This window comes from Talpa europaea (genome assembly GCF_964194135.1).
Source record: "Talpa europaea genome assembly, chromosome: 10".
In the NCBI taxonomy this organism is placed as follows: domain Eukaryota; kingdom Metazoa; phylum Chordata; class Mammalia; order Eulipotyphla; family Talpidae; genus Talpa; species Talpa europaea.
Genome location: NC_140077.1, coordinates 29,815,913 through 29,829,549, shown reverse-complemented (window position 1 = coordinate 29,829,549; position 13,637 = coordinate 29,815,913). Strand labels below are relative to the sequence as shown.

Here is a 13,637-nt window from a genome sequence, read left to right as displayed (position 1 = left end):
CGGCTGCTCCCCGGCCAACGGAGGAGGGTCCCACACGGCGCGCAGACCTCTCCTGCCGCCCGCTGCTCCCCTCAGCAGTGTACTTCGGTCCTTCTGCCTGCTCTGCTCCCCGCTCTGGCTCTGGTGAATTCTCTCACCCTCCCGCACTTCTGACTGTACCCAGTGCAAGTATAAACAAACAAACAAATAAATAAATAAACATGCCTCTATAAAAAAAATAAAAAAAAATAAAGTAAGCACTTAACATTACAACTATCCCTATCAACACGGCTTTAGCTGCATCCCACATTTTTTTATTTCCCTTACTCTTTGACCCACGGATTATTTTTAAATGTGTTGTTTAATTTTCACATGTTAGAGATTTTCCTGCTGTTGTTTGGTTTTGATTTTGTGTTTGGTTTCATTGTAATCAGAGGACACATTTTTGAATGATTTTAATTGTTTCAAATTTGTTGAGGTTTATCTTCTAGCCCAGGGTATGGTCTAAGATAGACTATACCTCATGGTGAATGTTCCACTGAAGACGGAAAATACTTTTGTCCTGCTGTTAGTGGTAGGAGCATTTGTTATGTGTCAATGTGGTCCTGTTAGTTGTGTTGTTAGAATCTTCGATATCCATGCTAATTTTCTGTCTAGTATGTCTTTCAGGTACTATAAGGGATGTTGAAATTGCCCACTGTAATTGTGGATTTATTCTTTTCTTCTTCAGTTCTTTCTGTGTTTGCTTTTTATATAGTAGCTCTGGTGTTTGACATCCCCACATTTAGGGCCATTGCCGTCCTGGTGGATTGATTCTTTTATTATTATTTATTGCATTTCATTGTCTCTAGTAAATTTCTTTATTCTGAAGTCTATTTTACCACATATTAGTATACTCACACCTAGTTGTTTTGTTATTGTTATTTTTTGTTATCTATTTTTCCATTTATTTATTTCAACCTACCTATGTCATTGTGTTTGAAGTAAGTATCTTGTAAAGAGTACATAGTTGGGTCATATTATATTTATATATATAAATATATACACACACATATATATATATACACACTGTCAATCTCTGCCATTTGACTAATGTATTTAAACATTTACATTTAAAATAAATGGTATGTTGGAAAATAAATCTGTCATTTTATTTTTTTCTATTTCCTGTTTTTCTCATTCCTCTCCTTCTTTATGTTAATTAGACATATTTTAGGGTTTTACCTTTATGTTTCTATAGTGGTTTTTAGTGTATTTTCCAGTCATTGTGCATTGCAATACACACAATGTGACTTACCAGAAGCTCCTGGTCCCAACATTCCATCACTTTGAATAACAGGTAGAGGCCTCACTTCTACTTTGATCACTTCATCTTCCCTACTTCCAAATATCATAATACTCTTCTTAAGTATCGGATGGTTTTATACTTTTGTTTCAATCATCAAATGCTATTTTTTAAGCACATTAGGGGAAAAATAGTCCTACTTACATGCCCATATTTCTATTCTTTCCATTGTTTCTTCTTTCTACATAATGTACTGACTTTCTCCTCCTATTTCAAGAATTTCTTTTAATCATTCTTTTAAGATAGGCCTGGGCCTCCCCTGGTAGCGCAGGCAGTTGAGCACCACCTGTGAAGCTGTCAATAGCCTCTGCAGCGCCAGTTCAATCCTGGCCAGCTGGCGAGAATCCCACATGGCGCGGCAGACCTCTCCTGTCATGCCTGCTGCTCCCCTGAGCAGTGTATTTCGTCAGTCTGCCTGTTCTGTTCCCCGTTCTGTCTCTGGTGAATCCTCTCACCCTCCCGCGCATCTGGCCTGTACCCCAGTTCCTGTATAAATAAAAAAAATAATAAAAAATATAAGCTAGGCCTGACAGATTCTCTCAATGTCTTTTATCTGAGAATGCCCTTATTTACCCTTTATTTCTAAAGGTTAGTTTTAATGGATGTAGAATTTGTAGTTGACAACTCTTTTCTTTCAGTATTGAAAATTGTGCCACTTCTTTCTGCCCTCCAGATATTCAGGTGAACAATGCACTATCATTCAAATGTGTGTTCTCTTCAAGCAATGCATTATTTCTTTATGGTTGCTTTTAAGGCATTTTTTTTCTTCATTACCTTTCATAATTTTCTTTTCATTACTTTCCAGAACCTGTCTTTGGTTGTCTCATGTTTTTTCCAGGACTTATAGTTGTGCTTAGTAGGAAAGAGTGGGGAGACAGATCTCAAATTTTTAAACACAATGTGCTTGCAACATCTCCTACAACTATTGTGTCACCTGTGAGAAATGTCCCACTAGCTGAAAGTGTAGCATCTTAGCACATGTATTACTAACAGGCATGTTCTGCATGAGTGGGCCCTAGGACAAGTAGGCATTGAGGAAGGGAATTAGACATGTTGTGGCCAAGGGCATTGAAATAGCTCATTTCAGCTGCCAGCCCCATGCTCAACAGAGGGAGCAACTCTCCAGGAGCAGGTGCCGAGCCTCCTCCAGCATGCACGTCGGGTCAGTATGAGCTACAGGTCCTCTGAACCCTCTGGGGGTAATAGCTAGCATAGGGAATCTGAAAACATGCAAATCCATGTAGAACACACATTCTCAGGCCAATTTGTGGACTAAAATGCAGACCTTTTCTTGGTAACATCAAAATAAAGTAAAATAGTAAAGAGTTTCTCTCCTGCACTGCTGGTGGGAGTGCAAACTGGTCCAACCACTATGGAGAGCTGTGTGGAGATTTCTGGACCTACTAAACATAGAGCTTCCATATGATCCAGCAATTCCACTCCTAGGTATTTACCCAAAGGACACAGAAACATCAATTCCAAAGAACACCTGCATCCCTATGTTTATAGCAGCACTGTTTACAATAGCTAAGCTTTGGAAACAGCCCAAATGCCCAAAAATAGATGACTGGATCAAGAAGATGTGGTACATATACACCATGGAATATTACTCAGCATTCAAAAAAGATAAACACATGCAATTTGCAGCAACATGGATGGCGCTGGAAGGGATCATGCTCAGCGAAATAAGCCAGAAAGAAAAAGAAAAATACCGGATGGTCTCACTCATAGCAGGAATCTAGAAAACTTAAATAAGGGACCAGGAAAATGAATAACTATAAGAAAGTGAAAATCAAAATCAACAAAAAACTATGAACCAGAGACACTTTTTGGGGGGTGGGGGGTGGGAGGGGAGGGATTGGGGTCAAAATGGGGGGGTTGCAATTGTATGGGGAATATAAAAATAAAATTTATTATTAAAAAATAGTAAAGAGTTTCATTTGAAAAAAAAGGAAGAAAATATTCTTACCTGTTCTGAGGACATTTCACCAAATAATGTCTCACTGTGAAAGGAAGAAGAAGTAGAAGATGGTAAATAAAAGCTTCGTTAGGTATGTGTACTTCAGAATTACCAGGAAATGTAAGCAGCCATGTATTTCCCAGAGATTGGAAATTAACTTCTCAGGGTTTCCACAGAGACTTACAGGTGATTCACTCTTGGATCAAGATGGGCATGAAGTCATATACCCCAAATTTCTGGTCTTGTAACCTCACACATTGATTTTTGGTCAAGTCAGCTTGAATTGAGTTTTAACAGGAAGGGCCCTAGGATTAATAGAATCCCCTAACTTCTGAGCTCCACCTTAGTCATGAGAAAGCCTTCCTGGGGCAAAGTGGACCCACATGTCTACATTAGAAGCTCCTCTCTGCTAAAAGGGTTTTCATTTTCTCATTAATGCTCTCCCAGGACTAAGAAGAAACCTATAGGAAAGAGTTAGAGGAAGACACTCTCCATAGCAGATCTTGAGAATGAACAAATGATTTTAGCTACAGAGGAAAAATAAGGTTATCTAGGCACTTATCCCAATAAGTACCCAACCTAAGACTCTTAGTTCAGTCCAGCCCAAATAGAAATAAAGCTAAAACAGCCACAGGCCCCTGGGGTTTGGGTTGGATCATGATCCCAGTAAGTCACACTCCCTGCATCCACCAACTCCTTATGTAATCCCCTCCCACACTGACTTTGGGTTTGGCTACAGGAAATGCTTTGGCCACTGAAACATTAACCAGTGTGTTACAAGTAAAGGCATACAATGTTCTGTGGGGTTTTCTCTGTCTCTTGTTGCAGGGACCGTCTCTGCTACCATGTGAAGAAGCCTGGCCAGTCCATAGAAGATGACACCACATGGAGAGATAGAAATTGCCCCAGCTGATCCACCAGTGGACTTCAGCTGCATAAGTGGTCCTAGCTGAGCCCAATCCCAAATGTTGACCTGCAGAATTGTGAGCAAATAAAATAGCTATTGTTTTTAGCTACTACATTTGGAGTGATCTGTTATGTGGGTGACCAATGAAGGTTCCAGACGAGTATGACAAGCTTAGCTTTAGAGGAGGCTCTGTGGGTTTATCTGGCCCAACTCTCTATATTAGTACCTAAACCCTCTATTCTATTTGCTAAGCACCTAGTATGTGCTGGGTAGTTATTAACTACAACAACAATAATCACCACAGTTAGTATTTATCAAAGACCTCCTATGTTCCTGACATTAATATAATTTTATTATATAGATCCATTATCTTTAGTCTGGGGTTTGCATACCCTTGCACACTTCAGAATAGTTTTAAGGAAATCAGTTCCTAGACCCTCACTTTCTATTGTATTCTCTCCTACGAATTCACCGCCCTGGCATGTGCCTGCATCTCTATTCCTTTCCCTGCCTCCCCTTTCACCTCACTCTTTCTATTTCATAAAATCAAGGCACACCCCTCACTCATCCTGATTTGTACTAAGACATGTTCTGAGGGTAAAACCAGTGTGGCCCAAACAAGGAATGATTTGAACTACTGGTGCCGGTGTTGAGAAAGCAAACAACAAGTGACTGGGTAACTAAACATTTCATAAGGGGAAAGTATTTCAATATTTCATTTCAACAAGGATTGAATAATGACCTAATCCAGTTGTCAGTTGGTAGAATATTAAAAATTATTTTTGATGATATATTATTATATGGCTTTTGAAATATATCTCAAAAGTAGTTTAAAATATTGAGTGGTATAAGAAACCTTCAACTATCCCCACCTCTTTTTATATTGAATACTATTACTAAGCAAATACATATAAAGGTATATGAAGTAAAACTAAAAATCCATTTCAATAAAAATACATTTCCAATAAATTTTACTTCTTATGATTATTAATTATTTATCTAAATTTATAATATATTTATGTGGTTTTGATTATTTGTCACAATCTTCCAAATCTTACTAACTGGGAAATACTGATAATTCAATTTAGAACAAGGGTATTTTAACACCTAGAGACTTATGGAATAAGGAAGTAAAATTCTTAATTAAATTTTTATACACACTTATTTGACAGAGACGTATAATAGGATGATCAATAAAGGGCTTTCATTGTGAGGAAAGTGGATTAAAGAAAAAGTTCAAGGGGAAAAGGAAATAATATAAAATTTCTAGCAATTAAAGTTGGTTCATGAGTCTTTTTTCCTCTTATGTAGTCTTTTTAAGCCAAAAGAAGTGGTTGTTAAATCCATGACATTTAAGTGTAAAAGAGACATATAACCATTTCATTTTAAGCTGTCAATATTTGTGATGCTCTAGAAATTACATCCTCTGCAAAAATTTACACTTATGATAAAGAAATTTTGCTGCCAACAAAAAAACAATAAATAGTTTTTGGAATTATTTTAGGGATTAAGCAAGCAAGAATGCTTGAAAACCCAAATGTGTATTCCAATTTAATTTTTTTGAATGACTTTGTCATTATACCTCTTTTACAGTGGAGAACACTGAAGCACAGAGAGGGTAACAACTTTGCCCAAGGTCACACAGCTCATGTTCTGTGCTGAGCTGTACCCTTCCAAAATTCATCTGTTGGACACCTGTACCCCTAGTACCTCAGAACATACTGAATTTGGAGATAGGGGAGTTAAAGATTAAGTTACAATGAGGTCAGTAGAGTGGGCGCTAATCCCACTTGGTTGGTGTCCTTACAAGAAGAGAGAGCAGAACACAGACACACAAAGACGAAAGACCACGTGAAGACACAAGGAAAAGTGAGCTCCCTAACAGCCACAGAGAGGGACCTTAGAAGAACAGCACTGCCGGCAGCTGATTTTGGACTTTCAGCCTCCAGAACGATGAGAAATACATTTCTATTGCTTAAGGCCCCCAACTTAGGTACTTTTCTATGGCAGCCCCATCAGACTAACACGTGTGAAGGGGACGAAACTGGGCAGGGGCCCAGCCTGCTAGAAGGGGATGTGTCCTACCCTGCTCTTACTCTAGCACCGTTGGGGCCTGTCCTCTCCCCAGCTCCTTTCCATCCCTGCTCCTTAGGAACTAGTATTTGCCCAATGACTCCTCTAGCACCACCAGTCCTCGGGATCACAGCAGTCACAACTAACTATGCCCTAGCCATCTGGAATGATTGAGGTGTGTCCCTTACTCATCCTTGAGCAAAGAACCCCTTTTTCTTCCTATTGGGTCTGGAAGTGGGAAAACACAACAATCAAATTTCCCTTGTATGGTGTTTAAAGATGATCACAGATTCCTACCACTCTTCCCATCAAGTGACTCCCCTTTCCATCTCAGCTGCCCTTAGCAACTGCTGTCACCTAAGGAATATGGCAGCATGACAACTGTGCCAGTGTTCATTCTAGGCATTCACTGGGAGCCAATGCAGGGGTCTAGCTACCTTCCTTGGGGAGACCAGAGGTAGAGAAAGCAATGTCCCCCAGTCCTGCTGCCTCATGCCCGTCAGAGGTGGGTTCCAGGTCAAGAGAGCTGCCACCCTGGCTCTCTACATCCACTTTACTCCAATGAGGCTGCACAGAGACACTAGGTGACACTGCCAGCAGACATGCCAGTCGAGCCAACTCAGAATCAGGAGCAAATAAAAGCTATCTGCAGCCACTATGTTTGGTGGTTTATTATGTAGCAATAGATCCCTGAAACATTTTGGGATTACCAATGTATATTTTCTGGATAAAAGCTCAACTCAACGACAAGAAAGGACACTCTTGGGCCTCCCCGGTGGCGCAGCGGTTGAGCGCTGGGTTGCGAAGTTGCCCGAGGCCTCCATGGTGCCGGTTCGATCCCCGGCTGCTCCCCGGCCAACGGAGGAGGGTCCCACATGGCGCGCAGACCTCTCCTGCCGCCCGCTGCTCCCCTCAGCAGTGTACTTCAGTCCTTCTGCCTGCTCTGCTCCCCGCTCTGGCTCTGGTGAATTCTCTCACCCCCCCGCACTTCTGACTATACCCTGTGCTTGTCTAAATAAATAAATAAATAAGTAAATCTTTAAAAAAAAAAAAAAAAGAACATTCTTTTTAAAAAAAAAAAAAGAAAGGACACTCTTAAGTTACAGGAAAGGGCCTTAACCAATCTAAAACAAGACCAAATTGATCAGATCTCTTCTATGCCACCAAGCTATTTTTGTTATTAAACAATCAAATTTCATTGCAAAAATGAGTTGGGAAGGGTCCTGTGACCCAGGCCTCAATGGAAACATGGGACTCCTCATTGAAAATTTACCTGGATTTTCTGGAATGTCACTGTTCTAAGCCAGGAGCTGCCTTTCTGGGCACCATAAAGACAACTGAACCTTCCCAAACCCACCTGCAGTGGTGACAGGGCTCTCCAAGGATGGCTTCAGTTGTGGTCCTGCAGAGAAAGGCACAGGATTTGGAACTGGAGGGGGTAGATTTGGGATCCTGTGCAATATTTGAGCAATTCACCTGTATTCTATTCTGCATGCCCCAATTTCCTTGGCTATGAATCTGGGACCTAATAAAATGGCTTACATCCAGAGAGAGGACTAGGGCAGAAGCACACCCAAATACAGACAGTGTCCCATGTGCTTCATGTCTCCCTCCCCTGGGTCTGTCCCCAGAGTTCCTGCAGGGCTTGTTTCCTCCAATGCAATGCACAGAGCATCAGATCTGGGGAAAATCTGCTCAAAGGCCATGCTTGTCAGAGGAGATGGTCCCACACACTGGGGACAATTTAGAGCTCCCTGGGATGTTTCTGATTATTACACCGCTTGGGGACAATACCTGATAATTGGTAGGCAGAAAGCAGACAGGCAGGACATCCAACAATATGTAAGGTGGTCCACAAATAATGATTTGTCCCTCATGACTTAGAATAACCCTTCTGATATTCATGTAGGGGACAAACTATTCATCAGAGCCTGAGACCTAAGCTCATGTTATATATAAACACAAGGAATATTTGTTCCATCTTAATGCACGACTGTTTAAAGAATGGGAAAACCTGGCAATGATTTGATACTTTACCAATAGTTGGGATTTCAGAAATCCCATCATTATGAGCAGGGCCACTCCTGGATTTTAAGGCACATCTATGTCAGTCTATACTTGCACCAGTCTCATACACACTGAGTCTTCATATATACACATAGATTCTTAGCCTTTATTTCAAATACAAACATAGATATGTACCTATGTCTGTCCATATTTCAAGTCCTTTCAACTAGAAAGGAATATTGTCTTCCTGAAATTCAAATTTATTCAAAAGGTGCAACTCTAAATTTTGTCTTACTGTTAAGAATCACTTTCTATTTATTTCTCCTAATATTATAGTTAGACCATTAAAATGACTTCTGTGGGTATAGGTAGCATGTCCTATCTATGAGTTTCATTTCAAGATAGTAAGGAGATCCTTTTGAAATACTTAATGTAAAAGAGAGGTGCTGAATAGGAGAGACTTGAGAACTGGCTCTTTGTCTTGCTATTCGAAGTGTGCCCTCAGACCAGCAGTCCAGGCAACAGCTGGGGTCTCACCAGAAATGCAGTCTCCGGTCTCCCCAGACGTACTAAAGGTTCTGTCAGTGTTGTTTTAAGGCTCTTAGAGTAACACCAAGGTAAGAGTGATACAAGGCCCCCCATACTGAGGCCTATCCTTGGTCCCATGCTGTTGCTGGGAGGTACCTGGCTCCCAAGGCTACATGAGGCAGGATCCACTTTGCCAGGGCTAGAGAATGCCAGCCTGCTGGTGGCAGTTACAACCAGGCCAAAGTCAAGCTCCTGAGGAGGTACAGATATCATGAATTGCAGCTTGGGAAGGACCGCAGCAACAACCGCCATGGAAGGGTAAAGGAAAATTACTTGGCAAGGTCAGCACCAAGATGGCTAAGATTTTCTTGGCTAGAAACATGCCAGGTTTCACATGGGGCTGGGGCTCGAGCTCTGCCACTCCCTGTTTCATTGGGAGTGTTTTCTTGTTTCATTGGAAAACTTCTCAAGTTCCTCATCTGGGTTCTCTATAAAATGCGAGCAATACCGGCTGTTACGTGGGATGGGTGGACAGGATTCCATGAGAACACAGGGAGGCCGGGAGGGGTCTGTCCTGTAGCAAGTGCTCTGGACAGCTCAGTAGGGACTCTGCACAGGTGCACATGTGACTGTCTGGGATCCACTCCAGGGGGACAAGAGCAGCTGGGGTCCATGTTCTTAGGGACTCTATGTGAGACCTGCAGCATGTGTCCAATCTGCCCTTCTTGGCCTTTGGGGAGAAGGATGTCTTCTGACCTAACCACTCTGCTCCATTTCCTCAGCCCTGCCTATGGCCTAATGGGCCTGCACCTCAAGGCAGGCCTCTCCCTCATCCCCTGAGTCTAGGCAGCAGTATCTTCAGAGCAAAACAGGCCTGGAACCAGCCTAATTTTGCTTCTAAACTCCAACAGTTGGAAGCACAGCAGCTGGGAAACAGGCCCATTTGTCCACCATTTGTTGAGCAGCTGTCATGAGTTAAATTCCAAGGAGAATGAGTCAGATGGACACCCCTGCCTTATACACTATCCCCTTAAAGGGAGGCAAATGCATTTGCTCATTTGTGACATGAGCCACGAGCTCATAAAAGTAGTCATGGGTTTGAAACAGAAGAAGGTCTCGGGTGCTGTAGATGAGGTGGGTGAGCACATGTTACATGCATGTAGCATGAACTCAGCAAGTCCAGCACAGAGCCATACATGAAGGTCACAAGTGGTGGGGACACACTGGTTATAGCCCTCTCTGTCTCTTGGTGCCAGGGGCTGCGTGCTGGGTGTCTCCAACCCTCCAGTTCCTGGTTCACCTTTCTCCCTCAGTTCAGGCTCCCTCAGGCTGAGTTCTATGCACAACCCTGGGGTTTCTGGTTGGGGAGCCAAAGGAAGACAGCAGCAGAACATCTGGGGTGAGAGGAAAGGACTGAGGAACGTATGCTCCTGGCTCTCTCCTGGCCATCTCAGGGATTGGCAGTGCCTGAGTCTGTCATCTTACTCCTGTTGGTGACACAGGTGCAGCTCTTACCATGAAGTCTCCTCCCCTTGTCTGGTAAGGTCTAGGGTAGAAACAGCTCTTGGGGGAAGTTGTTCCTGGGTGGGTCTATCTTCTGGTTTCCTTTACCCTTCCTGGGACCTGGGGAGAGTCACCTCTGGAAACACTGCTCCATTTCTCAGTCTGAGTGGCCCCTTAATCATGACCCCCAAATCTAGTGTACAACTTTTCCCCCATTATTGAGATGGAGACAGCAAGGCAAGTGGATAAGTCACCAGCTGGTAATTGAAGGGTCACCTACCATTTGAACTACTAGTCTAATTCCAGAGGCCAGTTCTTACCCAGGTTATCTCTGAGGTCACAGCGTCCTCATCAATCTTGAAAATTCTGAAAGGGTCCACAGGGACAGAATCTCAGAGAAATTGGACAGGAGCTGGTAGAAATGGGGACTCGAGGCTTGTTGAGAGTGGGGACTGCGAGAGAACACTGGGAGGCAAGAGTCCTGAGAACTGTAGTCACTAGGAATGTACAAGCAAATCGAAGAGGGGCCGAGGAGAGAGTCCCCGGAACAGGGACACTGACAAGGAAGGAGACAGAAGAAAGTCAACACTCAGACTGGACAGGAAATGAAGGGAGGGGGAGATTTTTTAAAACCCACCTGCCTGCCAGGCTCAGCATGGGCATTGTAATTAGATTATGAACACTCACAGGACTCAGTCTCACAAATGAGGAAAGCAACATTCAGTTAAGTACTTATCTAAAAACTCAGTGTCAGTGGCAGAGCCAGAATCAAACTGAGGTTCATCTGACCCTATAGTCCCTTCAAGTAGAATGAGGTTAGGGCCTTCAGAAACCAAGGAAGGAAGAGATTCATGGAAAGGGAGATTTTAAAAGATGTCAGCAGTGCTCACAGTTGATTTTAGCAAAATCTCAGGGAGATACATCTTTTCATTCACTTTGATCACCAGTCACAATAAATAATAATAGTATTAATAACAATAAAAGTAATAGATGGCAGTAAGTAATCCCTGACTATGATGCATTTGTCTACCAAGGTGATATTTTACCCAGCGCCTTCCGCCTGTCTGTGGTTTGGTTGCGCTCCCATCCCAGACATGACCTTATCCATCCTCTTACCTCTGGATTTCCTCTTGCTAAACACAGACTGCCAGATGATAGTCAGGGTGAAGAGGAGGACACTGAGAATCCCCACACAGCAGACAAGCACAGCATACATATAGAGATCTGGAAAGTGAGGACACAGAGGTTACTGGTGGATGGGCCACAGCAGAGGAGATGCACCAAATAAAATACACAGCATACATTTAAAAAAAAAGTCTACTCAAAAGGAACCACATATGTAAATGTAAAACATAAACTGGAATATTTCTAGGAAAATAATAGGGTAAAATCTGTGGGATTCAGGATTAAGCAGAATTTTAGTCTTGACCCCAAAAGTGCCATTTAGTAAGGACAACTTGATAAGCTTGATTTCATGAAAATTAAAAAGTTTTTTGTTCTATAAATAGCCACACCTGAGAAAAGAAAGCAAACATTGTAAGAAAAAATAGATTAATTTAAAAAAAAAAGAAAATATAAAAGAAAAAAATACCCATATTAAAAGCATATAAAGACAAGCTACAAACTGGGAGAAAATATTTGCAAAGCACATACCCAATATATTAATTTTGAGAATATAAAAAGCTCTCAAAACTGAACAGGAAAAAAAAAAACTCCTATCAGAAAATGGGCAGAAACATAGAGACATTTCTCCAAAGAGAATATACAAATGGCAAATAAGCACATGAGATGTCCAACTTCCTTAACTAATGAGAAAAACAGGTTTCGTCACAGTGAGATATCACAAACTCTTTGCAAGGTAGCTGAAATAAAAACAGTGACAATAATAAATGCTGGCAAGGATGTAGATAAACCTGGTCACTCAGACATTGCTGGTGAGAATGCAAAACAACAGAGCTACTCTAGAAAAGTTTGCAGTTTCTTAAGGGTACACCTGTAACTGCCATTCAACCCTGAGGCATTTGTCCCAGAAGAATGAAAATTTAAGTTCACATAAAAGCCTGTACATACAAGGTGATAGCAGCTTTATATGTAATGGCCAAAAACGAAATGGTCCAGGTGTCCTTCAGTGAGTGCATGGAATACTACTCAGTGGTAAAAAGAAAACAAACTACATGAAACAATGTGGATAAATTTACAGAGTTATGCTGAGTTAAAAAAAAAAATCCCAAAATGCTATATAGCCTTTGAACATTTATTGAACATTCTTCAAATAACAAAAGTATAGACATGGAGAACTGGTTAGTAGTTGCCACAGGGTAAGGAGAGAGTGTGATAGGGGAGGAAAATGGGTTTGGCTATAAGGGATGCTTACAGGGAAGGGAATGTTACATATCTTGGCTGTGTCAGTATCCATATCCTGGTTGAGATACTGCTTTATAGTTTTGCAAGATGCTAACATTGAGAGAAATTGAGTAAAGGTTACAAACTGGTACAAGGACTCTCTCTGTATTATTCCTTAGGAATACATGTTAGGTTACAATTAACTCAAGCAATTTTTTAAATTAAACCATGTTCATATATGTATTAATTCAGGCTGCTATAACAAAAATACCATCAACTGGATAGCTTAAATTAAAAAATACATTGATTTCTCAGTGGCAGAGTTGGAAAAGTCCAAAATTACAAGATCTCTGAGAGATGTGATGTATGGTAAGGGCTCTCTTCTGAGTTTGAAGATGCCTTTTCTTGGTATCCTCACATGGAGAGGGGTGGGGTGGAGGGAGAGGGCTGAAGGAAAAGAGGGAGCATGCTAGCTTCTTTTATAAGGACACTAATCCTGCCCCCGTGACTTAATCACCTCCCAAAGTCCCCTACCTCCTAATACCATCAGTGGTTAGGAATCCAACATGTGATTTGGGGAGATACAAACATTAAGCCATAATCATATACATCCATTTCTTAAATTCCAATGATCAACTTTATTACCAAACTGATTGATTAAATGCCAAAACTACTCAAAAAGTGAAAGGGAAGCCAAAAGCATTATTTTAACCTTAATTGCAGCAAAATGCTACAGATGTTTAAAGTTAGCAAATGTTTGAACTTGGCAAAAATGTTTCTCCACTGACTTAATTTTTTTTTTTCAGCCAAAAGGCATTTATCAGCAGCCATACTCAGCACTCTCCTAGGTACAAGAAATACAAGTCTTCTCATCAAGAAATAAGAGGGCTGCATGGTACCGACAGCAACTGGAACATGTACCCAGGACTAGGAACATACAGGAGGGGGACCCAACCCAGCTGGGGGAGATCCAGAGGGGATCCCCAGAGGAC

General features: G+C 41.6%; 1 protein-coding gene across 1 annotated transcript in view; it reads right to left on the bottom strand.

Moving 5' to 3' along the window:
• The window catches only part of VSTM4 (V-set and transmembrane domain containing 4), a gene marked incomplete at both ends in the record, with an annotated part of 76,695 nt that overhangs the window by 31,046 nt on the left and 32,012 nt on the right, over window positions 1-13,637 (bottom strand). Inside the window, 2 exons of the mRNA XM_084245658.1 lie at window positions 3,294-3,327; window positions 11,419-11,526. Of these exons, the coding sequence (XP_084101784.1) occupies window positions 3,294-3,327; window positions 11,419-11,526 (142 nt within the window). The remainder of the gene's footprint in view (window positions 1-3,293; window positions 3,328-11,418; window positions 11,527-13,637) is intronic.